Raw genomic sequence first — 27,847 nt, 5'->3', positions numbered from 1 at the left:
TTATATTATCTCATATGGAATATTTTGTAAACAGTCGATGGAAATTTAATTAACTACGTATTATTAATCGGTTAAGAATATACACAATTAATATATATTGAGTCATTTAGGAAAGTTCTTAAAATATAATCTACTATGTATTTTAAATTTTATTGAATTAAAGTATTGTGGAAATTAATAGTATAGACAAATAATATACGTGTATTTTAACTATTATTTATTTAAATTAAGCTGTATAATATAATATCTTGTACCGAGTTTGCTGTGTATTTTGATGAATAAAAAGCTACATAATAAAAGGGGATAGAACTATATTACTTGTTGTGGCACTTCATACATGATGGCATAGGTGTGGAAATTTGGCAAATATATTTAACAGTTTCAAGTTTTTACTTCTACCGGCAGTCCCTATGACTGCCTGATTTTTATTTATTTTATGTAATAAAGATACGTATTAATGAATAGATGGGCTTTAAAAGCTTCCATTTACCTAACTTGCAATGTTTGTTTAGGTAAAATCTTGCAAACTTATTAATGTTATTAGAACCGCTTTCTATCTTAGGAAACTGAAATTTTATATGTTGGTTAAGTTTCGATGACAATTCACGGCAGCATGCGCAAGCGATCCCGTGGCTCTTCTCGATAAGATGGAAAGGGTACCGCTGGTTTTTTAGTGGGTATTTCGATGTTCGGGGCGCACTCGCCGCCTTGGACACTGGCGAGTCCCCCCCACTGTTTCCGTAGGGGAAACGCGTAATGTGTTTTTCCAGTGTTAAAAAAAAAGTTTCGATGACAATGCATTTTTATTATAAGTTTGACCTGATCACGTCCAGGATTGGCTACAGACGTAACTCTTCAATGGTCATATATATATAAATTTGGTATAAAAAAAGCTTGTTTTTAAAAATGTTTTTTTTTTGTAACATTAAAATAAAATCTTTCGCATTTGTATAATATTATACCGTAGTAATAAATACGGAAACCTACTTGTCGCCTGACACGAAAACACTTCGATTATTAACTAATAAGTATCATATATTATATCGTTGTGACACCTCACGTATAGACCATGTGATTTTATCTGCAACCTTCATACCACGGATCTGACCTGCGATAAAAACATAATACCAATTAACAATTTAAAATAAAATTAATTAGCTGCTAAGCAGATACATTTAAGTTTAAATAGCGATAATTTAAATATAGAAAATACTTGTTACGTTACGTTACGTTACGTTGTGTGAGTAAATATTTAAAATTGACAACGATTTTTACGTCATACATTGACTAATTATCGACTAGCCAAGTCAAGTACACTACAGTACCCACTCAGAAGGACGAACACAAATCCGCCACAGAAATTGTGAAAAATGCTGAGAAAACTACAATCGGAAACCCGATCGTACGCCCCAATCTAATCTAATCCATAAAAACACAAAAAAATTCAACAAAAAAATTGGGTAAAAACCGACTCGTACGCTGCCGCTCTTCGTTCTCTCGTGTATAAACTATGTTATCTTTTAGGCAAGCATGCTGCATCTTAGACCGTGTCGATGCTTAAGATCAGGCAAGTCAACGGTCAAACGGTAAACCTATTTGTAGTAATAAATAATATATTTAAAATAAAAAATATATACCAGTTTTTAATTATAACTCCATGTTTAGTTATTGGTTTAATCTACGCACAATTACATAAAAACTAGACACACAGTGACGAGCCGGTTGGCGTGGTTGGTAGATACTTGCTTTTCACGCCAAAGGTTGTGAGTTCGATTCCCACCCAGGACAGACATTTGTGTGCATGAGCATGTATGTTTGTCCTGAGTCTGGGTGTAATTATCTATATAAGTATGTATTTACAAAAGAAAATTTGTATATGTAGTATATCAGTTGTCTGGTTTTCAAAGCACAAGCTTTGTACAAGCTTAATTTGGGATCAGACAGCCGTGTGTGAAAAATGTCCCAGGATATAATACAAGCTCAGTTAGTACAACCAATATAATCCAAATAGGAAATAAATCATAATTGAATTTTGGAATTGAGTTCATGCAATAACCCTATTTTTTTTTTTTTGAATAGCTGAGTAAGGCTGAATAATAGATATCATTGGCATAATAAATTGCTGATTTGTTCGTTTTATGAATTCAAATCATACAAAGGTGTCGTATTACGTATATATAATTGACATTTCTCAAGCTCACACCTCATATTCTCATATGGAAGCAATTTATGAGATGTTGAAGTTGAAATAAGAACGTTTAAGTATGTAATAAGAAAACTATTCCTATTGTCGGGGTGTACCACTGTTATTAATGTTTTTTTTTTGTATAATATACAGATTTTAAGGCAATTGAGCTACCTGTGCTTGTAGTTACACTTGCTCACGTATCCTTTAAAACGGAAAAAAAATAAAGTATTGTTATTTGGAAGAAAATGTGATGTTTATGTAGATACCACCCACTCGGTGGTATACATAAACGTGCTAGTACAAAGTTACATCACTATTAAATAATAAATAAAACTTACTACTTCATTGAAATTTATAACACAGCATATAATACTGTACTAGTATATGGCAAGATAAGATTAAAATAATTAATAAATAGCTGCTTAGCTCATGTTCACAACTTTGTAAATGATTCTTCACTTCATTGAATGCTTATATTTGGACGCCTTCGACCTTCTTCCCAGTGTCCAAAGAAGGAAATAACGATTTTTAAATTAACATAAAAATATTGCACCATTTTTTATCTGTTTCGTCATTATAAGTCCATTCATTCATTGTTCATTATGCAATTTAATAATGACAATTATAATAGCAAAAATGGTAATTTTATATGTTCTTTTCTGTGAAAAAAATAAAGTTTCAATAACATTCATAATTATAAACATTATTTGTCTATAAGTATTATTAAAAAATAACAATTCAACAAGAATTTAAATTCAATTTTAAGTGTACTTAACAGTATGTAGTCGTTCCTCAAACTAAAACTTTGTAACTAGTGGGTAGTGATTACAAATAAACAAACTTAAAGGCTTAACTTCCTTTAAGCTATCACTCGACGCTACTATTTGAGTAATCGAAAAGTCGATTACCCACCAATTGTTAAAGAATCGAGATCGGAGGTAAGCACCAGTTGGCACAATCGATAGGAGACGACTCCAATTTTTTATAAGTCTGCTACTTGAATTTTGCTAAACAATAAAAAATTGGGAACAATTTAGGCTTTATTCCAAGGGCGCAACGCATACAAGCTTAAGGGTGTCACAGAGGGACGGTAAAGTTTCCTTGGCGGAGTTCGCCGGTAAACCAAGATGGCGTCTCTGACACGTGACATAAAACGATATTTATGGGCGGGAAGTTCGCGAAGGATGAGACATGCGAGAACGTCATGAACCGCGGAAATACGATTTACCGAACAATTTCTATTCATGGCAGGTTTATGTTGAAAATTTCGGCTTAAGTATTGAATTATCGAGTTTTATCAGTATTTCATTAATGCACTTAAATTATACAAAACTTGTCAATACTGCTTTTATTTTAACTTTGTTATTGTAAACGCGTTGTATCTTTGTTTTGATAATATTCAACGTAAAAGTTGCCATTATGATATTATTATTGAAGCTATCATATTTATCTTAAGTGAGTTCATTTGTTTTAATGAAAAAAAAAAACACTTTCTTATTGAAGAAGTTATCAGTTATTATTGTTTCTTTATTTATGTTTAAATAGTTTTAATAATTGATGTTCAATTGCTTCGATATACAAGGTCAAGATTACTATAACACTAAAGTACCTACTTATATTTTAAGCCTATCAAAATAATTTGAAATACTCTCATATTAACAAAAAAATACGCACCTTTTTATTTTCTTTTACTTATTATTTTTTTAAATTTCAAATAAGTGTATTGGCCAACGGGTCATTTGATAGTAAGTTTTCACCATTGCCCATAGAACTGTAAGAACTATTAACCATCTCTTAAGCTTTCAAAGGGCCACCCTGGGAACTAGGATATGTCCCTTGCGCCTGCAGTAACATTGGCTCACTCACATCAAATCGGAACACAATAATACTAACGAGGAGTGTGTAGTACCAACTTAGACTGACGCGCAAAAAGCTCAACCACCAAATCTCTGTCCATACAAAATCATACACTCATCTTAATAATCAGGCTCATCACTTCTTCTCATACAATTTTTACAAAGACCTAAGTTTGGTATGTTTATTTTTAGAGAATTACGCAAAGACTACAGTTTGCATATATATGGAACTTTCATGTAATTCTAGTGTTTAGTTTTAGCACGAATATAGGCTTTATGTTTTTATGTGCTTAGTTTGTGCTTATAATTAAATCCGTGCTCGGCGAAAGAAATTGTATGCCACATGTGTATTATACACACATGACATGATTATATTGACTTTTGATTGCCTCGTTGGTCTAAACTCGGAGGTCCTGGGTTCAATTCGCAGGTCGGGCCAATAAAAAGTTATTGGGTTTTTCAGTCAGAAAATTCTCAGTAGCAGCCCGGAGTCTGGAAGTTGGAAGTGTGTACACTCCCGTGCCTTGGAGAGCACGTAATGCCGTTGTTCTTGCGCCTGAACTCTTTCCGGTCGTGTCGGATTGCCGTCCCATCGGATTACGAGAGTTAGAGAATAGAGTGCACCTGTGTTTGCGCACATACTTGTGTACAATAATATCTCCTGCGCAGTTGGCTAATCTCTCTTGAAATTGGCCGCCGTGGCCGAAACTGGTCTAGAGGACATTATATTGACATTTTTTTTAAAAGTTTGTCTTCCTTATAGATTTATGTTATTTTATTTATTATTATTACATGCACCACCTACCTCATATCCTATGAGTTTCCTCACACCTTTGTTTGCCAAAATTGTATGCTAATTAGGTTGTATCCATGTGTTATGTAATTTATTTTTCTTTTTCATTCGCTGTGGTCTACAATAAAAGTGCATGCAAATTGCGAACTACATGGACTTTGTATATACTACCTTGTTTATTTTAGTTTTTTATATTATTTCCTGAGACCCCAGACCAATATCAACTTAGTTGGAGTAAAGTCATGAACAAAACGATGTCGATATAGCTAGGCAATTATTTTTAAATAGTCAATTGTGTTTCTTAATATATCAAAAAATAATGAATAAATAGACAGAGCATTTCTAGTTTTCTTCACGCAGTCCGTAAAATATGCCATTATTATTTACATAGGAAGTCGCCGTGACATGATTATCTTTGTGATGGCAACGATACAATGCAGCTATATACAAAATAATCGCTTATCATTTTCATAATTCGCCGTTTTATCATCTAATCGTAAATGATAAACCGTTTACAGTGACCTAGTTTGTACGGGGTGAGTCGACACGCAACGGGACACAAGTGAACAATAGAAATTTTGGCGAACTAATTCAAAGTTACTCGTTTGAAAATACGGACGATGTGAACAGTCGTATAATCTATGCAATTACAAACAATGCTTTCGAACCTAGGAAATTCAAGTCGAATAAACCTCTAGTTTGTCTATGGTTTTTTTACCCATTCATAGTTAAGTCACGCACACTCACTCAGTTTGTACATGTACTCATTTAGAACCACTTTTTTTTTAAATATACAAACACTAAAACCTTTTTACGTTTGAAATAAAATTCCCGCTAAAAATTGGATGTATGACGTTTCAATAGTAAATTGTTATTTGATTTTAGGTACATACGAGTGTTTAATTATATGGATAATTTCGGTTTTATTTATAAACGTTGTAGCTGGTGATTAAAACAAAGTGTCTATTAAATTCGTGTATAAGAAACGTCGTTTATATTAATACTCTTCCACAATATAGCCTTACTAAAATCCCTGCAATTATTTGTCATTTAATGAAATTATATTTAATTTTAAAAACATTGATTAATATTGAGTCGTATTACTACTATCGAGTAATCAAGGATTATATACATGATAAAAAAGCGTAGAGTAAATATAATAAATAAAATAATAATAAAATTTGTTGATTATCGTGCATATATATAAAACAATAATTTTATTTTATTTAGCTAACATCTGTGTGTGCGTCTTAATTGTCGGAAAGGAGTAACTACTGAGTTTCTCGTTGGTTCTTCTCGGAAAATTCTACGTTCCGAACCGGTGGTAAATTTATATTGTTACGCGCAGCGTCGAGGCGAGCCGCAAACGTATAGCTGCGAAGCTGTAAGGAGGTTTTCGTGCGGCGATGACATATAGGCAGGTACCGGAGGACGTGGGGGAAACGGGCAAGATGTCTGCTTGTCATGTATTTAAAATTAAAAAATAAGTGTTTTATTGTTCAAATCAGTAATTGACTGTAACCATATATTATTTATATAAGGGAGTTGTGCTAAGGGATAGATGGAAATGGTGCCTTGATGGTCGATATAGACCCATGGCTCCAGTAGGAAATAAAATTACAACAGTAAGTAGGATTTCCTGTCGATTACTTTGTAAAATAACAGCTGTAAACATGATACCGTTGGGCTAAGAGGAATCCTCTCTACTTGAGGAGAATATTTGGTCTTTATTCCACCACGCAGCGCCATTTCTATCTATTCTAAGAAATGAAGATAAACAAACCTTAGATTTACCTATCCTTCCAATTTGCTAATAGTTATGCTATATTATATATTAAAGAAAGTTCTTGATTGATTTACTTTTCTTTATAATACAATACTTGACTACTTATAAACACTTTAATTTTACTTTTATTTTAAAAGTGTTGCCAGTAACATAAATAAATTTACTTAAATAAATCACATCCTGAGACAACTAAAATTAAGATAAAAACAAATTGTTTTATTGTAAAAGTATATTTTGAGTTAAAAATCAATAACAAAGATTAGATTATACACGGTCAATGACCGCGAGATTTTAAATAATCTCGTGTTTGCGTCAAGTTTGGCATAATAATTAAAAATATTACAATAGTAACAAATTTTTTTAAACATATATTATATAAATTGCAAAGGCCAGTGCCTTGTAAGCCATCAACTTGTTGATAAAAAAACAATAATGAAAAAAAATACAATGTAGTCATACGCTATGTATATTTCAGATATTCTATCGCAAAACAGCAGTACTTGGTATTGTTGTGTTCCGGTTTGAAGGGTGAGTGAGCCAATGCCAATGTCTATGGGTATTGGTGACCACTTACCATCAGGTTGCCCATATGCTCGTCTGCCTTCCTATTCTATATATAAAAAAAAAAAATGTAGGACGAAATAAAACTTATTGTTAGAGATTAAAAGCTTATGTTCATTTCTAAATGGTTATTTTTGCATGAAAACTATGCAGAATGTATCTACTTGCTACAAAAAATATACTTTTTAGGGGCTGTACAAATTGTGATGCAGCATTAATTTTTGATAAACTTTTTAAGACAGTATTTGACAGTATAGTATATATACTGTAGTATATATATATTATATATATGGTAAGCCTTTTATTCCATATCAAAATGTTTACAATTAAAATGTTTTTGTTAGTATATTTAAACTTATTAATCTAGTGTTGGTGTACATAGTAAAAGCTCTGTACAAGCTTAATTTGGATCTAATGGCCGTGTGTGAAAAATGTCCCAGGATATTATTATTATATTAGTTCATTAACTTTTATATGAATGTATAAGTTGTTAGTTGTTTGTGTGGTTCGTTATTTTCTTGTAATGTGGATCCCGACAGTATATAAGTATCCAAATTACAACCTCATGTGCGCAGGGACGAAAACTTTATTGAGTTATCTTTTATTTTATTTTTAAAATAAACATTGATAAACCGATGCCACTTTCACGAATCAGTGCATAAAACGCAGCCTCACGTTATCTTTTTAACCTTGTGCGATACAATGTTTTGACCTGGTTATATACATTGGCGAAGCTAACTTTTTTCAGAGAAAAAAGAAAAATTCCGAATGCAATTTTCTCTGCCAACTTTCCATTTGACGGTCATTAACAAAATAAGAAAATGTTTCCTACAGTTTTTCTTTAAATAAAAAAAAGTGAATGAATACTTAAAAGGGTTCCCTTGAGTGCAATCCCAAATGGGATTAATGAAATTTAGGCTTTCAAAAGCATTTTTGATCGATCGACCAATTGATTAGATTATCATTGTAATTACGAACGTAATCATGACAAATATTTATACATTACTTACCATTTCACATTCCCAACAATTATAATTTCCTATGGCATGGTAATTAAGTACTTCTTGTATTATTAAGTTAACGTATATTTTAAATAAGATGATTATTTGGCGACTATATTGAATTTGGCAGCCAAAGACACTGGACAATAGTAATATGGACTTGAATTCAATGTGTCAGTATTAAGTGACATCCTAAACCAATTTCTATGAATGATGGAATGTTATAATTTTTGTAAGCATTTGGTTAAAAATATCGAGTATAGTTTCATATATTTCGCTATTTGTCAAAGTAAAAGTTAGATACAGTCATTATCTCTCTAGGAATTGCAGTATTTACCGAAACTTTCTTGGCAATGTAATGACACGACAACTGCCTATCTAAAATATGCTAATTCTTGTTATCTTTATGTTGAAGAATAGTTTAACTGTTAATATAGAAATGTAATAACTATGAATTAAAACATGTATGCGCGCTATCGGACTGTTATCAAACGAATCCTGATATCGGACATCGACCCCACGCATAGCAGCTTGTGTATTGACGTAGGGAGATTTTACATTACATACAAATAAAACACACACGTGCGTGATTTTCTTACAATGATGTGTGTGTGCCTGTACGTTCATATTATTATCTTACATCGGGAAAGTTTCTGGAAGCATTGACATAAACATCATTATTATATTGTTCAAAATTTTTCATCTAAACATATAAATTAAAAAAAAAAAAAACAGTACTGTTAGCATCTTTGGTATTGACTTCAGATCACGACTATATATTTCTACGAAGAAGGTTAAAATTAATGTATTTCTCCTAGTGGTAGAGCTTTGTGCAAGCCCCTTCTGGGTGGGTAGCACCCACTCATCAGATATTCTGCTGCTAAGCAGCAATACTTAGTATTGTTGCGTTCTGGTTTGAAGGGTGAGCCAGTGTAACTACGGGCACAAGGGACATAACATCTCAGTTCCCAAGTTTGGTGGCGTATTGGCGAGGTAAGGAATGGTTACTATATCTTGCCTCGACAATGTCTATGGGAGCTGGTGACCAATTACCATCAGGTGGCCCATTTGCTCATCCGTTTGTCTATAACATAAAAAAAAACTAATTAAATAATTATAGTGATAGTATTTTGGGCATTGCGGGCAATCTCAAAGATTAACCCACTCTAAGACCTCCGATTCCGTACCCATATATATGCTAGAGTAACAAGGCATTTAACTATTATCACTATGATGTTTATTTATATGTAATTATAAAAAAGATCATCAATCGATCTCCCTATCAAATATATACCAAGCACATAAACTTATAATAAGTAATCTGTACGTCATAAAAATGTAGGTACAATATATAAAAAACTATTAAGATATTATTTTATTAATATTGTATTATGACACGTCGCTACGGATTTGTCTGCGCTTCTAGATACGATAGGTACTTTTCCCACGGTTCGTCAGTGCGAGCTTCTCCACGTCCGTCCGAACCGTGGGCCACCTTCAGGTGTCATCTAGATTATACGTAACATTAGCAGAATATTTTGCGCTCTACTAGTGTAGATATACATGGAAAAGAACAGGAAAAGAAAACACGTGGACGACTAATCTGCATAATAGAAGTACCTAATTGATTGTACCTACATATAATAAAATATTTATAGCGTGATTCAGAATTTTTAAAATTTAATAATTGTGAAGAATAATTGCTGCTGATTTGTTCCTTGGATATACAAGTATTATATTTTTATTTAGTTGCAATCGGTTCAAGATAAGATTTTTTTATTAATAACGTGAGGTTAAATTGCAATGCATATTCTTATCAGTAAAGCAAGTTGCGTGGTCACATGGGGTGCTTAGTCAAGCTGAACGACACCCCATACAAATAGAAACAACCTAAAACTTTAAACAGTATTGTAACCCCTCTCTCCCATATCGGACCATGAAATGTTTTCATAGATTAAAACATGACTAACGCGTTTATATTGATTAAACTAATTGTTGCTATAATAATATTGTCAGGCGCTTGAGTGTTAGTGCTTCGTTACATCGTTCAGCTGGACACAAACTTACAATGGTTAATAAGAAAACACCGAAAAGTAGAAATATTTGACGTAAGTGCGTAGTAAGCTTTAAGATATTTTCAAATTAATTAAATATAACAATGAAATGTATTTGTAATAATTATTTCGTATATCCTTTTAACCAAATCATTTTTAAGATGTCGCGAAATAGACATTTAAATGTTAGTGTATAATAAGTTACCTAAAAAAGGCATTGATGCATAATACCTATTCAAAAAAAAAGAAAAATTATCTGTTAATAAGTTAAATTTCTATATTTATATATTTTACTAAAGCTTATCATCAATTATAAAACAATTTCATAAATAATATGTTTTTCTACGTTACAAATATTGTGTTTATGTATAAGAAAAGGAAATTATTCAATTTATGTTTGTTTAGGTGCGATAGTGATTGCGTTGCTAAGATACGGAAGGCATATTTTTAATCTACAGATATGATTGAAAATATTTTGGTAAAAGTTATTCAAACTTTAAAAGTTGGTACTTATGTTACATTGTTAAAATAAATATAGTTTAATTTTTATTTAACCCTGCGTCTAAATTAAAATAAGTAAGGATTTACGGCTTAAAAAGAAAAAAGGTTCATTCACCCCAACGTTGCAATTAGTGCAATATGGGCGGTAATTAGATCTAGACCGATATGATGCCCTAGCGCCATGATACCACCCTACGGAAGTCTACTCCGTTAGTTTGCGGTTAAAACTCGACACATTTTCATCGTTGTCTTGCAAAAAAAAAAAATACTTCGCTTGGTCGCGACCTCCTTCCGCCTTTACACTTTTATTGTTCCCAGATTATAATTTAAGATAGTGTTGCAATTAAACTTTTAAGCTATCAGCATGTCTTTTGAATTTAAGTATTTTCGCCATTGTTATTTAGAAGTAAAACATAAAAAGAAAGTTAAAAAGAAAGTAACGTTTCAGGTACCTCTTTATTATTTTTTATTCTTTTACCAATAGGGAGGCTTGATATATTTTATTTTTAGTTGCCAGCGAGGGAAAGTTTGACTACGCCCAGGAGTGCTCGCGCTCCTACTGGCAGGAGGTCTACTAGTACCTTGCCACATCAACGAATTAAGAAAGAAATAAAAGAGGTAAGTTCTCTTATACTATTCATATTTTCGATTACCTAATCATAGTTTATTTATACTATGTGGTTATTATTTATCCTGTCAATAACGTTGAATTCTTAGTCACAGCTTAATGCAACCTTATTTGTTACACTATCATTAAGATTTCAGTTTTAATAAAGCCGCTCTTAATCTTTTGATTTCGTACCTGATCTGCCAGTGTTACAAGGAGGTATTATGATATCTTGGGAATTAAACGATCGCCCACAGACCTTTTTACTGACTTTTGAGAGAATTTTACTGACTGACTTAATTTATTTCGCCGGTCTAGTCTGAGATATTTCTTTCAGATCAATAAGCTGAATAAAGATTTGGATTTTTTATGATATAATTTAATATTTTTTTAGAAGGATCGGACACCGGAGAGTCCACCAGAGATGGATTCGCCGGTAGGAAGCGTCAGCAGTGACTTAAGACGGCAGAATGAAGAACTTCGGGCACGTCTTGCTGGTGAGAACGCTGACCACAAGCGAAGGCTTGATGCCTACCGACGTGCACAACAAGGCCAAGCAGCATTAGTATCGAGGCTTCAAGCAAAGGTATAGCTTTGTTTAAAATTCCTTTTTTTAAACGTACTTACGGTTTATCAAAGTTCCTTTCATTCTACGTAAAGTTATCCTAGATAATTATATCAAAAAATATTTTTAAACAACCTAAATAAATGATAAATATGAGTAGCTTGTGATCTATAATACAATGCAAAACACCATATATAATATCACCAATTTTTAAAAAAAACTTTAAAAGTGACTTATCAGCTGATTTTGACATTAAACTGACACTGACGACATCAAATTGTCAACATGGACTCAACACTTTAACTTTGATCACTAAACAAAACAAAGTTGTTGCGGCTCTTATATCCTATTATATGAAGAGATCATCACGTAACTAATGTATTTAAAAACGGAACGATATATAATATATCATTATAAATAAAAATAAATAATCGTCGAACGTCTTTTTTCATAAAAAACAAATCATTTTCGATATAGGTTCTCCAATATAAACAGCGATGTTCGGAGCTAGAGAATCAGATGTTAGAGACTACACCACGCAGCGACACGGGCTACAAGCCGGTATCCAGCAAAAGCATAGCGCTCCCGGCGCCTGCCGCTCTGCCCGCAACAGACAATCGCAGGGAAGAAAGAATTGGAGACCTGGATACCGCATTGCGGCGACTAGATGAAGAGAAACGCAAGTAAGTATTATTATTCATTTATACTCGTCAGAATATACGGATCGCGCATATGTCAAATGAAGACGATAATGTAAAATAATAATTTATACCAATATTAATATTCCTGTAATAAGGTAAATATTTTTTATTTCAGTAAAAATTATTGATTGATATGATAATCTATTTTTTCATATATATATGTTTTCTTTATTCAATGAAATCTAAAATGTTTCCATAAGAAATACTCTTACAGTATGTAATCGGTAAACATTTCAAAACTTTGATCACTTTTTTTTAAATCATTTTTACTAATGAACAGCAACATTTTTTTTACACAACCAGATGTGAGAAGTTGGTCTCTCAAAACAACTTGCTCCGTGACCAGTTAGAAGAGTCTCACCAACTGAATGAGGCTCTCACCAATGATCTACAGAAGCTCACAAATGATTGGGAGGCATTGAGGGATGAAATGTCCATTAAGGAAGACGAGTGGAAGGATGAAGAGCAAGTATGTGTATTTTTTAAATAAATTTTCACAAATGTGTTGTTTAAGCCTTTGAAATATCTTTATATTATTTTGATTGAGTTTATTATGCAAGCATATCAATGTGCTTGCATGTTTTTATTTGCAGATAACATTACAATATAATTATTAACTTTAATTTATCACAATAGCATTAATTCTTTATTGCCTGCTCTGTTTTTTATGCAGTTTGTGTTTTGTGTTTTATGCAGATTCAATTAATTTATTAATTGAAATATTAAAATATTCTGTTCTTAAAATTATTTCAAGAATTACTAGAATTTATGATGAATATCACAACATAAGCTAAATTGAACTTCTTCTATATAACAAGTATATTTTAATCATGAAGTAAATTCTCAAAATAGAAAAAGCTTTGTATATTTATTTTTGATTTCTTAAATTTAACAATAAATAATAATTTTTCATTCAAATAAAATAAATTTGGTCTTGCAAATTATTGATTACGTAGTCTTAAATCATATAATGTGTAATTAAATATATTATCGAAATTAACTAAAAACTTTTTTTGATAATCAACAGGCTTTCAACGACTACTATTCAAATGAGCACAATCGCTTACTTAATCTTTGGCGTGAAGTGGTCTCTGTGAAGCGCTTCTTCTGTGAGCTGCAAACTAGCACCGAACGGGACTTGTACAAAGTTAAGAATGACATTGACTCCGCTGCCAGGGATCTTGTTGGAACATTAAGCGGCTATGCCATCAATTCATATGCATCCCAGGGGACAAAGGTTTGTTGATTCTTTCTTGTCAATAGAATGGCCTATAAAAATAAAATGTGCACATAATACTTTTTCATTGTGGTCTTAAATTTATTACTGTTGGCTAATAATAATATTGTGTTCTATTAACACATATAATATTAGTTTATGTTCATTTTTTTATAAATTAAAATAAACATTATATAAAGTTTAATATCAATGTGTTATAGAAATAATTAAGTATAGTACCTTCTTGTAGGCAACATAAATTAATATTCAGCAGTAGACAGCTTAATATGCATAAATTAATATTCAGTAACAGACACTCACTTTTTTCAGAATAAATTTGAAATATATATGTATAAATAAATAATAAACATAAGGATTTATAAAAGTTCTATGCCTCGCTAAAGTAGATCTGGTTAATTAGTTAAAATTAAAGTAAACGAATGACTCACTAGTATCACTCTCATATTTAAAGAATTATAAGAGAATTTGATTACAGCCAGAACCGCTGCACGGCGCTCCACAAGCGAGCGCGGCGGCCGGCGACGCTCTGCGCGCGGAGCTGCACGCCGCCGCCTCGCAGCGCGACTCGGCGCTCGCGGAGCTGCGCGAGAGGGACGCCCGCATACAGCGCCTGCTGGGGGAACTGCAGGGATTGGTAACACATCAGCAGGGCTACTCTGTTATGCTACATTTACTTGCTTGTCATGTTTTTTTTAATTTTGGACAACCAACAGTAGGTACATCAGATAGACATTTAAATAGAGATTGAAAAGGTTCAATGATAAATGTTCTACTAATCATAGGTTTTTAGTTCTTTTTAGCAAGTTACCGATGCAAGCAAAAACCATTAAAAAATCGAGATATTTTCTTCGATGACAACTTTCATAAATCATGTCAATAGTTCTATGATTCATCAAAGTTGAACTACAATTTGTTTCTCAGGAGGAACGCTGTGAGAACGCAGAGACAATGTGCTCAGAGGCAAATATAATGCGCTCCGCTCTAGAAGAGGTCGCTCGTGTGCTGATAAAGGACTCGGAACCAGATAGTGCGCCACAGCACTTGCATCTCTCTGACCGGTAAAAAAAAGACTATATGCAAATGTTTTCTTTTCAAATTTAGAACATAATATTTAGTCATAAAAGAATTATTAAAATCGTTATATTTTTTTATTTATTATCTATAATCGATTCTATCGTTTGTCACAATTTATTTAAAATTGATAATAACTACATTCTAATATGTTACCATTTAATTTATATCAGGGCCTAACTTTTACTAAAAAGGTTTTAATTTACCGCTTGTAATAATTAGTAAGTTGGCATTGTAATTTATTTTGCTACATTTTGGGAACAGAAAATTTGGCGTAGGACAATGAATCTATCAAATACGATCGTCAATTTCTTCCATTTAGGAAATTAGAGAATTAATCAAATTGAACAGCATATTATACAAACCAAGCATTATGTATTTCTCTGCCATTGGTTACTATAGATATATTTGTATAACTTATATAATAAAAATATACGAAATATCGCGTGACAGCAAACCGTGCCTCAGATGTTGTGACGTCATAATGCTAAAATTACACATCAGCTGACTAACAATGAGAAAACGTAACGTCACATGAGCTCGGGAAAAGTCGGAAAGCGTCGGTGGCGACTTACACAATGCGTCGGCACTGATACAATAAAAAATATGGTTTGGTAAATACTACGGGATAGTCGCTAGCAGTGCCCGCGTGTTGCAGGTCGGCGGGCGGCGCGCTGTTCGCGGAGAGCACGGTGTCGGCGCTGCAGGCCGCGCTGCACAACTACCGCATACACGTGCACGAGCTGCAGGTCGGCGACACACTTTGACACTGTTTCTAGAACATAAAATACACACGCTGGACACTCAGCTCAGGACCCAGTGTAGGCCGGATTTCTCTCACTTTTTTACCTTTTTAAAAGACAATATTTCTTTCGTATGAAGTGTGCCATAATATTTTTTGTCATTAAAAACACCTTCTGCTGTTTTATTATTTACTTACTACGTTTGTGATCGTTTTTGTTATTAAAGATAATGTTTGTTTGAACGCGCAAATTTTGCTTTAGATGTGTTTTAAAGAATCTTATTGAAACTCCAACGTAAATCCCGATATCGACGGCCTCCTAAGCCGAGGTCTGGCCTCTGGAGGCTTCCATAGGATGCCCATCCTATGGAAGTAAGTATTCCGAGCATTGCAGTGGGCTCGCCTCGCTGTGTGACGCTGTAGAGGCCTTTAAGTAGAGCACATATAGTTCGAAAATAAACTCCAATTAAACATTTAAAAATCTTAGGTTAAACTCCAAAATGCAAGGGAACAGCTGGGAACGAGTAGGAAACAATCTGAAATAGCAGACTCCAACATCATCTCCTTGGAAGGAAAAGTTCAGGATCTACAAGGTATATACTTCAACTACATTAGATATGTATAATTATAACTTTTTAGAAAATTACCATACATTGAAGTATTTAGGAGAGCTTGGAAGCTCGTAATGTTACCTCGTATTACGAATGCCTTTACTTTCCCTCGGAAGATGGTTCAGTGATTATTGCCCACATATTAGTTTATAGCAGCAAGGTTAAGATAGATAATAAAATTATTTTACGGATTAGTATTTTAATAAGGTTTGTTTTAATTGTTTTGTATGCTAAAAGAAAATACACACAAAATGCTTAATTTTACACGAAACATTAGCACAAGAGAGCATAATTCTTATGACGCTTAACATTTTAACTTAAATTTTGACGTTTTCATGAATCTTCATTAAGGTGCTTAAATAGTATTTTTTTATTTCCGTAACATCCGTAACAGCCTGTGAATGTCCCACTGCTGGGCTAAAGACCTCCTTTCCTCTTTTTGAGGAGAAGGTTTGGAGCTTATTCCACCACGCTGCTCCAATGCGGTTTGGTGGACTACACATGTGGCAGAATTTCAGTGAAATTCGACACATGCAGGTTTCCTCACGATGTTTTCCTTCACCGTAAAGCACGAGATGAATTATAATCACAAATTAAGCAAATGAAAATTAAGTGGTGCTTGCCCGGGTTTGAACCCACGATCATCGGTTAAGATTCGCGCGTTCTTGCCCCAGGGCCATCCCGCCTCTCATTTCATATTTTTATTTACTTTAGGTAAATTAGACCAAGCTAATGCCGATCTAAACCAGTTATTGCAAGAGAAGGAATCAATGCAGAAGACAATAGAAGTACTAAGAATCGACAAGAACAATCTAGAAAGGAACAGAGTCGAAATAAATGCAATGGTGAGTGAAATTAATTATTTACTTTAAGAGCGTAATAAAGCATATTGTAATATTATATGTCAATTATATTATATTTTCAAGGGCTGTGTCTGATCAAATACATATAAGCAATTTTTTTTCTCGATAGGAAAAAATCACGAAATATTATTTATACTCGTAATGCTGTTGGATATTGAGACAAAACTTGGATAATTAATTATATTTACAAATAATCTAAGACTGCCTCTTGAGATTTTTTTGTAAAACCTTTTAATTGAATCCTTATAACGATATAAAGCTTTTGGTGCATCTCGCGTCAAACATCTGTCGCGTGTCACCCATAATACAAATATATATTTATTTTTTAAATCAGTCGCTGCAGCGCTGTTGAGACTACGAAAATTATTTTGACAGCGCTTTGTATTAATTATCATATTATAGTTAAAAGAACTATACCATGTTCTTCTGAATAAATTGTAAAATATGTGCAACACAAAAAAAAATACCACCGGTTCTGTTTAGAAAAAACATTAAAATATGATTACGTCACGAAAGGGTCGAATCTGTTATTGTTTATTAAGAAATACACCTGAATTCTTCGTCGTAATTGTAAATTTGTAGTTTGATAGTTAAAGTAAATAATAATCGATGTCACGCTTCACTGGAATATATATTTTCTTAATTTATTTTTTCAGGACTCCAAACGCATATCGAAAGGATATTTTTCTACTTTTTTTTATTATATAAACCTTAACCTTCTTAAGGGAAGGATTTATTTAAGATGTGTATTAACAGGCTGTTGTTATTGTTTGTATTTTCTTAGGTCGAATCACTAACATCGGACTACGAGAAATTACAAAAGATCAACTCTCGTCTAGAGAAGAACATAGAAACCCTGGAAGGAGAGAAACGTGCCTTGAACTCCGAAGTAGATCATTTGCGACACGAAGCAGCTAATAGGGAGTCAGTCTTGAGGTATTTGGACCTAGGAAACAGATTTCTCATGCCTTGTGGCAATAGAAAATATTATACCCCAGTAAGTAACAGCCTGTTAATGTCCCACTGCTGGGCTAAGGCCTCCTCTCCCTTTTGAGGAGAAGGTTTGGAGCTTATTCCACCACGCTGCTCCAATGCGGGTTGGTAGAATACACATGTGGCAGAATTTCAATGAAATTAGACACATGCAGGTTTCCTCACGATGTTTTCCTTCACCGTTAAGCACGAGATGAATTATAAACACAAATTAAGCACATGAAAATTCAGTGGTGCTTGCCCGGGTTTGAACCCACGATCATCGGTTAAGATTCACGCGTTCTTACCACTAGGCCATCTCGGCTTTTATATACCCCATAGGGTTTATTTTATTATACCCCATAGGGTTTATTTTAGAGTAGGAAGGACTTGCCAATATCCAATAATCTTAGTGAAATTTAATTTGATTTAACTAATTTCTATAACTTATTAATGAATTCAATTTCATTTTATTTATTGGAATTTCTTTTGTATATTGAATGCTAATGGTTAAAATTTAAATGTTAATTATTATAACTGGTAAGCCAATAATGGTTACGGAGAACCATAACTGAGCGTTTACGTTGTTTTTTTTTTAATTTGTTTAAAATTATAATATGTATTATGCCGCCGCGCAAAGAAGTAAGCATATAAATGCTCTCTAAATGTGGTTCAATAAACTTTAAATTAAAAAAGCGCAGCGTAGGGCGCCCTCCAGCCAGGTGGACCGACGACCTTAAGAAGGTGGCGGGCACCAACTGGATGCGGAAGGCGGAGGACAGGGAGCTTTGGCGCACCTTGGGAGAGGCCTATGTTCAGCAGTGGACAACGATTAGCTGTTGATTGATTGATTGATTGAAACTTTAAATTTCCTTAATCTAATTTAATATACTTTTCTTAGCAATAGCATATTTATGTACCTTGTAACGAATTAAAAGTTTAAAATACGTCGTTATTTTTTTTTAAATAAAGTGAAAATAAATATACAGAGCGGAAGAAGAGCGTTCATCTCGCCTACGTTCCGAACTCGTGACTATAAGAGAGGAGCTGAACAAGACCGCTCTCTCGAGGGATCTCCTCGACCAGCAGAAGTTGGAAGTCGATGCCATCATGACGCAGATGGAGAAGAACAGGAGTAAGTTGAAGAGCGTCACTTGACGTTTCAATATTTGTTCACGTTGTACTCGGTGGTATGACTCTGTGCAAGGCCGTCTGGTTAGGTACCACCCACTCTTCAGATATTCTAATGCCAAACAGAAATATATATATATATATATTTAATATTGTTGTGTTCCTACAGGCACAAAAGATTTACATCTTAATTCCCAAAGCTGTTGATGCATTGACGATGCAAAGAATGGTTAATATTTCTTAACAGCGCAAATGGACAAAAGTGACCATCAAGAAGCACATCAGCCCGTCCAGCTTCCTATTTTCGTAATTATTCTCTGGTTCATCTACGACTAACTAGGCATCAAAGCACATCAATTGTTTTATTATAAACCTGATTGACCGTTTTCGGCTACGGCGCTAAATAGAACCAAATGCGAAGCAGAATTTAAAGTGCACAAGTATGTGCGTTAACTCATGAGCACTCTTTTCCCTCATTCTCATAATTCGACCGGAGAGATTCATGTGGAGGACGAATGACTTCTCGAATTTGTCGTAGCACCGAAGTGTAAATACTGTACGTGTAAATATTTTCAAACTTCGAGCTATTGTGATTTTTTTTAAAACCCAATTACTTCAATTGCCCCGAACCCAGGGCCTCAGGGTCTGCAGCCTAGTTCAATGAAGCAGTCAATATATAAAATTTATAAATACATAACTGTTTAATGGTTAAGTGAGTGACTTTATTTTGTACTTCTTTAGGCGAACTCGAAATAGAGCTAGAGAGAACGCTTTTGGAACGCGGCGATCTCCAGGACCTCGTGGAAAAGCTACAGACCCTCGTGCGTAACCTGGAAACGGACAAGAAGAAACTACAGGAAGACATTAAACATGTAATTGAATTATAAATTTTTAATACAGACATTACAAAAATGGCCACTTTTTCCATATAAACAGAGATTTGCTTATATTTTTTTTAAATATCATTCTATAAATAAATCTCAAGCTGGTAGTGCTGTTCGATTAGAACTCATTTCATTATTCACCTGTGAAATATTAACAACCGACTTATTGTGTTATACTGTTTTGATGTTTTTTTGAAATGCTATATTATTATGGTGAACATAACATTTCACTTTCTGACTTTTTACGACAGTTTTTTACGGTGAGTTTCGAGTTTTTTCTTACAGAATGACCCTGTTTCTCATTCCGAAACCGAAACCGAAACAGCCTGTGAATGTCCCATTGCTGGGCTAAAGGCCTCCTCTCCTCATTTTGAGGAGAAGGTTTGGAGCTTATTCCACCACGCTGCTCCAATGCGGGTTGGTGGAATACACATGTGGCAGAATTTCAGTGAAATTAGACACATGCAGGTTTCCTCACGATGTTTTCCTTCAACGAAAAGCACGAGATGAATTATAAACGGAAATTAAGCACATGAAAAAAAAAAAGTTTCTCATTCGGCAGTTCGATATTCCATAAATTCTTCATAAACAGCTTATTTCTTAATAAATTTTCCTTAAAACCTTTGCTTAGTAATGAGATATTTAAATACGTTGCCCAGTTAGTTTAATTAGTTATAAGTGAATAATTAGTAAGAAACATCTTCGTTAATATTTAATCCTGACGAGCACCGCTGACCTTTCACGTGATCAATTTGTAATTAAAATTAAATATACTATATATTACAGAATAATATATATTATATAATATATATTATATATTGTAATATATATTATATTATAATATATATTACAGAATAGAATAGAAATAGAGTCCTGCTTACATATATATAATCTCATGGCAGAAGGAGTAAATATAAACAACCGTACCGTAACCGTAACAGCCTGTGAATGTCCCACTGCTGGGCTAAAGGCCTCCTCTCCTCATTTTGAGGAGAAGGTTTGGAGCTTATTCCACCACGCTGCTCCAATGCGGGTTGGTGGAATACACATGTGGCAGAATTTCAGTGAAATTAGACACATGCAGGTTTCCTCACGATGTTTTCCTTCAACGAAAAGCACGAGATGAATTATAAACAGAAATTAAGCACATGAAAAAAAAAGTTTCTCATTCGGCAGTTCGATATTCCATAAATTCCTCATAAACAGCTTATATCTTAATAAATTTTCCTTAAAACCTTTGCTTAGTAATGAGATATTTAAATACGTTGCCCAGTTAGTTTAATTAGTTATAAGTGAATCATTAGTAAGAAACATCTTCGTTAATATTTAATCCTGACGAGCACCGCTGACCTTTCACGTGATCAATTTGTAATTAAAATTAAATATACTATATATTACAGAATAATATATATTATATATTATAATATATATTGTAATATATATTATATTATAATATATATTACAGAATAGAATAGAAATAGAGTCCTGCTTACATATATATAATCTCATGGCAGAAGGAGTAAATATAAACAAGCTTTAGATTTATATATTCCATGTGTTTTGCTGGAACAGCTCTCCTGTATTATGTACTTTAGACTGTTCCACATTAATATATTTTTTGGACAATGACGTCATGTCAATTGAAGTTCGAATTTGTTTATTTGTTTACTTCTCTTACCATATAGATTCTTATATTGATGTATATAATGAGTCTTAATACATAATATATGTCATTGATTCGAAAATAGCTGGAAGACGAGAGGTCGTCACTATCAAACCAGTCATCAGAACAGCAAGGCGACCTCAACTCTCTGCGCAAGGAACTACTCGCCGCTGAGCAGAATCGGATGGAGTTAGAAGCGGACAAGGCTTCATTGTGCGAGAAGATTAAATTTTTAGAAGGGGAGAGAGAGAAAGTGGAGATGGAACTGAGACAAGTGATGAGGTGAATTTGTTTTTTTTTTTAATCGAATTAATTATATATTGTCACTTTCATAGCGAAATATTGCCACATTACATATTGACATACATTACTAGTACATACATTACATTACTAGACGTGAAAACAGCACGCGAAAATATAAAAGTAACTTTATATCACTAGCAGAATAGAATAACGTAGTAATATTGATTAATTCATATTTCAATCAGTCCGAAAAAAAAAACATTTAGACATAAGTAATTAAAGAAAAAAAGGATATCTCATGATAAATTTTCTAAATGTGATTTGAGTCTATTTTCGAACGGGACAAGAGAATTAACGAAGATATGAACATCGTATCTAATATTATTTGGAGAACACATTATATGTGGTGGTGAATTAAGACCGATGTTTGTTATAGCGAAAGGTAAACGAAAGGCTTAACGATTACTAAGCCTACTGTTTTTTCATAATTAACAGCGTAAGACTATATTTTCATATATGTCGCGGATTCAAATGGATTGCCATTTTAATGACCGCCATTGTCGTCCAGTATGTTGATTTTATTAAATCAGTCAGTGCGCACGTCCGGCGCCAGCGCCGTCCTGAAAGCAAGAGACCAAGGGGGTCGCTAGACTAACGATCACACGCGCTACTGACAGATACACCATTATATATATATATATAAATCTTTTCGTAATAATCATGTATCGGTACGAATTAATGTGAAAGTGGTTTGTTGGTTTGTCCTTTTTTCGCTCATTGTGTGAGAAAGAGAGTGAAAATAGAAAAATAGTAAAAACAAATAAATTCAAAAAGTACACATCAAAGTATATGGTTATATATGGTTCTTATAATATGAACATACAAGGTGGACTTCGAATTTTAAGGCCTTTGAAATTACGATCGAATAAAGAGTGAATTTAAGTCGAGATTGCCCAGTGGTAACGCGTGAATCTTATTCGACGAACGTGGGTTCAAGCCCGGGCAAGCACCTCTGATCTTTCACGTGATTATTTTGTAATTTTCATATGCTTAATTTCTGTTTGTAATTCATTTCGCGCTTTTCGGTGAAAGAAAATATCGCGAGGAAACCTGCATGTGTCTAATTTCATCGAAATTCTGCCACACGTGTATTCCACCAACCCGCGTTGGAGCAGCGTGGTGGAATAAGCTCCAAACCTTCTCCTTAAAAAGGGAGAGGAGGACTTAGCTCAGCAGTGGGACATTTACAGACTGTTACTTACTTTTAAAGAGTGAATTTATCATTAAGTTTAATAACTTAATACAATATTAAGCTACCGTGTAATCAGTTGTGTTTTTTTTCTTCTAGAGAGCGTGGGGAACTCAGTTCCCAGTTAACAGCGATGGCTCGAAAGAAAGACGCCCTTAACGAAGAGATAATTCGCGTTCAACAGCGATTGGAACAGGCTAACGAAACGATCGGCAGGTTGAACAGGTCCCTCGACGATCACGTTAAAGACGCTGAAGAGAGACAGGTTTGTGCAATAGCAATAATGGACAAAAAATACACTAATACAAAAAAATACAAAAATACAACATATAATTATGTCAAACAGTTTTAAAAAAAAAAATTTAGCAAAGCTCCTTTATAAGGAATTACTACTATTCCTATTCACCCCTCCAATTAAGCGTACACCTTAAGCTTAAGCGTTGGGCTACATATACCTCTTGGGTACTCCTTGTTAGGAGTGGGGACGATATAATAGAGCAAGAGGTCGGGATCGAACTAGCGACTTTTTACCTCGTAAGGCGGCTCGTAAACCATTGCGCTGTTGACGCTTTCAAAATTGTATTTCGAAAATTGCCGATGTCGAAATATAAAATTGGGTACTTGTTGGGGGTATTATTGAAACGAAAAAATTATCAACAGATAGTAATAGACAATCTAGACAAAGACAAGCAGCATCTGCTAGAGCAGCTGGCCAGCATCCGGACGGAGAAGGACGCACTGGAGGCGGTGCTGTTCGACACCGCCAACATGCTGGAGGACGCGGAGAGCAAGCGGACCAAGATAGAGCACGACTTGCAGGAGACATTGGTTCAACAGGAAAACTATAAAGGTGTCCTATCTTAGCTACCTAGCTGATTAAGAATATATAACTTGAAAGTGTTCTTTTTTTAAATTCTAACCAATGCAGAAGGTATAGGGTAGAATTGTTTTAAAATAGCTCAATTAAAAGTACGAATTACATACACACCATGTCAGTCAATTTTCTTTATGTTATTCAAAATATTATGATTATGGCAAGTTTTATTTCGACTATCGATATTTAAGTGTAATACAATAACCTCTACTATTATAATCTGTTAGGTCAAATAGCTCGTCTAACGAAAGACCTCGAGACCAGCGAGAAGAAACTTCGAGAAACAAGGAGCACAATGTCTCAACAATCTGGTAAAAAAGAGGCTGAATACCAACAAGTTATCACTAATCTCAATCGAACCACAACCGAGAACATCACCAAGCTTAAGGAGGAAAAGGTAGGAATGTTTCGCCTCCCTATTTCATAAAAAACACACATTTGCATTATATATTTATATATGGACACCCGAACACACATTCGTAAACGCACACTTGTGCAAAGTAGATGATGTTCTTTTGTTAAAGAATTTGTTATTACTTTCAAATATTTAAATTTATAAATATACTTTTGTTTTTGTACAATCACTTGTACTTTTTTACTGGTGGTAGGGCTTTGTGCAAGCTCGTCTGGGTAGGTACCACCCACTCATCAGATATTCTACCGCAAAACAGCAATACTTGATATTGTTGTGTTTGAAGGGTTTGAAGGGTCAGTGAGCCAGTGTAATTATAGGCACAAGGGATATAAAATCTTAGTTCCCAAGGTTGGTGGCGCATTGGCTATAAGCGATGGTTGACATTTCTTACAATGCCAATGTCTAAGGGCGTTTGGTGACCACTACCATCAGGTGGCCCATATGCTCGTCCACCTTCCTATTCTATAAAAAAAAAAGTATAAAGTCGCCAAAGTTGTATGCTACTCATAATTAGGTTGTATCCATGTTTTGTATTTTTTTTATCTTTGTGGTGTCCAATAAAAGTATAAATAAATAATAAATAAATTGATTCTAATCTATATGGATATTGTTTTCACATTTATTTTGTTAAGAAATAAATATCAAGATCAGACGTTTTGTTCAAATGAATTATACAATTATTATTGGTATCATTGTACGCTATTATTTTTGCCGAATTATTATTTATGATTACAGGAACAATTACGCCAGTCCCTAGAACAGAAACTAAGTCAGACAATAGCAACACTAACGAGCGAGAAAGAAGCACTGGAGGCGGGTGCGAGAGAGAAAGAGAAGAAGCTACTCGCGCTAAGAGATCAGCTGATATTGCAACACGATGAAGCTTTGCTTAGGGCGGAGAATGATAAACAACAAGCCTTGCTTATGGGTAAGTTTTATGAACTAGAAATGTTTAACAAATATAATTGAAATATTATGGAAACTCGAGTTATTTATAAGATAAGAGTATTTGTTATAGCTATGCATATAAAGTAAGGGTTAGACTATTGGTAGGTAACGTTTTGTACATACGTCGTCAAATAAATATCAGTCACACATCCGTTATTTGCACTGCTGCTTTGTACTACAATGTTCCATGCTTAAAGAGTTTTTATGTCAGAAACACATACACATAAACACACACACACACACACACACAAATAACGGGTGAAGAAAACTAAACTAAAGTGTCTTTGCTTATGGTGGCAACGAGAATGGTGCATCAGCCTATTTGTTCGTTTGCCCAGATACTCATAAGTATAAATAACAAATGCACGCACAAAATCAAACTCGGAGACACACGCACGCAAACACCATACGAATGTATCGAGTATGACAACAAAAGGAGTCACTAGCTATAACAAGATGTTTATATACAATATATATATGTGGCGGATTCAAATGGATTGCAATTGTAATGGCCGCCATTGTCGTCCAGTATGTTGATTTTATTAAATCAGTCAGTGCGCACGTCCGGCGCCGGCGCTGTCCTGAAAGCAAGAGACCAAGGGGGTCGCTAGACAAACGATCACACGTGCTACTGACATACTCCTTTATATTTTATATTTCCATCAGTCGGCTACATAATAAAATAGGCACCCGTCTTATATTTTTCACACTTGCCCTCTGACAACCGACCAACCTATATGACATACATCACGTTGAGTGTGGTGTTGCTATTCTGATGAGTGACGTCGTATACCCGCTTAAATATATATATTTGTATATATGTATATATATCCATAGATTTATGATGTCCGTTCTTAGTGAGATATATAGCTCACTAAGAACGGACTTTACGCAAATCCTATCCAAAACACATTTTTCTTATTAACTACCCGTGCGAAGCCAGGACGATTGGCTAGTTATTTATAAAAATATAAATATTGAGGTTTACTGATGCTCGTATCTTGTTTGTCTTAGCCCATCAAGAACACCAAGCGATCATGGAACGTCTAGAAGATACCAAGCGCATGCTCTGTTGCGAACAGAACAAGTTGGAACGCGTGCGTAGAGAAGCTCAGGCGAGGTCCGATCAGGACAGGAATCACATTAACCAGCTGAAGGACGACTTGGCAACTTTGAAGACCAAACTCGAGGAGGCTAAGTATGTTGAAAAAGTTTCTCTTAAATTAATTTGAAGCTATAATTAGTATTCGGGCGAAAGACTCACTTTCGAGGTAGAAAGCGCACGAGAGGACTACATTTTTACTACTTATAGTTACTGGTGGTACGGCTTTGTGCAAGCTCGTCTGGGTAGGTACCACCCCCTCATCAGATATTCTACCGCAAAACAGCAGTACTTGGTATTGTTGTGTTCCGGTTTGAAGGGTGAGTGAGCCAGTGTAATTACAGGCACAAGGGACATAACGTGTAACTAACACGTTATGTCCCTTGTGCCTGTTTGCCCAACTTGTTGGGCCCAATTTGTTGGTGGCGTATTGGCGATGTAAGCGATGGGTAACATTTCTTACCATGCCAATATCTATGGGCGTTGGTGACCACTTACCGTCAAGAGGCCCATATGCTCGTTCGCCTTCCTATACTATATAAAAAAATTTTTTTTTGGTTAGGGTTACGTTACGTGTGTTTTTGCAAAATTATCATAGTAAGGGCTATAGTGTGTAATACCGTAGGTACACAGAATAAATAAGTGTAATTAAATATCAAATCCGAAGAAGTACCTTTTTAAGTGTGATATTTGTTATTAGTTTCATGAGCTTACTTGGTGGTACAGCTCTGTGTAAGCTCGTCTGTGTAGGTACCACCCACTCAACAGATATTCGCCATATATAGCTGTTCGTGTGGAGAAGACTGAATCGGTGTAACTACAGACACGAGAGACTATTTTCACGAGATAATATTTTTATATATGTGTAAATAAAATTAGATTTTCGGTTAAATATATATAAGGTTCATATTGCTATGGTACCCACGTGTGACTACAGAGCGGCGGCGGAGGACGAGTGCGGGCGCCTGGAGGCGCGCGTGAAGGAGCTGCAGGGCGAGCGGGACGGCGCCGCGCGGGACGCCGCCGACGTGCGCGCGCAGCTGGCGCTCGCGGAGGACCGCCACGACGCGCTGCACGTGCAGCTGCAGGACGCGCTGCGCAAGCTCAAGGAGCGTGAGTACACACCGCACTCGAACACGCAATATCGCGACGGGGGTGACGTGACAAACGACACTTCAGTTTGTCCCCATTTTTATTACGAGTTTTATACTTGGAAGCTAAGAAAATAT

The 27,847-nt window shown here is 34.5% G+C and overlaps 1 protein-coding gene across 1 annotated transcript in view; it reads left to right on the top strand.

Moving 5' to 3' along the window:
• Positions 1-12,217: 12,217 nt before the first annotated feature.
• LOC126773044 (rootletin) overlaps positions 12,218-27,847 on the top strand; it is a 38,877-nt gene continuing 23,247 nt past the window's right edge. The window contains exons 1-19 of the mRNA XM_050493666.1: positions 12,218-12,290; positions 12,390-12,595; positions 12,917-13,082; positions 13,641-13,850; positions 14,326-14,484; positions 14,772-14,908; positions 15,580-15,670; positions 16,151-16,256; positions 16,989-17,119; positions 17,922-18,073; positions 19,099-19,244; positions 19,982-20,112; positions 21,873-22,069; positions 23,379-23,544; positions 23,940-24,129; positions 24,381-24,550; positions 25,304-25,496; positions 26,531-26,714; positions 27,556-27,731. Coding sequence (XP_050349623.1) covers positions 12,432-12,595; positions 12,917-13,082; positions 13,641-13,850; positions 14,326-14,484; positions 14,772-14,908; positions 15,580-15,670; positions 16,151-16,256; positions 16,989-17,119; positions 17,922-18,073; positions 19,099-19,244; positions 19,982-20,112; positions 21,873-22,069; positions 23,379-23,544; positions 23,940-24,129; positions 24,381-24,550; positions 25,304-25,496; positions 26,531-26,714; positions 27,556-27,731 — 2,869 coding nt within the window. The 5' untranslated portion in view covers positions 12,218-12,290; positions 12,390-12,431. The remainder of the gene's footprint in view (positions 12,291-12,389; positions 12,596-12,916; positions 13,083-13,640; positions 13,851-14,325; positions 14,485-14,771; positions 14,909-15,579; positions 15,671-16,150; positions 16,257-16,988; positions 17,120-17,921; positions 18,074-19,098; positions 19,245-19,981; positions 20,113-21,872; positions 22,070-23,378; positions 23,545-23,939; positions 24,130-24,380; positions 24,551-25,303; positions 25,497-26,530; positions 26,715-27,555; positions 27,732-27,847) is intronic.

The sequence above is a fragment of the Nymphalis io genome, chromosome 13 (assembly GCF_905147045.1).
Source record: "Nymphalis io chromosome 13, ilAglIoxx1.1, whole genome shotgun sequence".
Classification (NCBI taxonomy): domain Eukaryota; kingdom Metazoa; phylum Arthropoda; class Insecta; order Lepidoptera; family Nymphalidae; genus Nymphalis; species Nymphalis io.
Note: the sequence above shows the minus strand (reverse complement) of the source record. Positions and strands in the feature narration are given on the sequence as shown.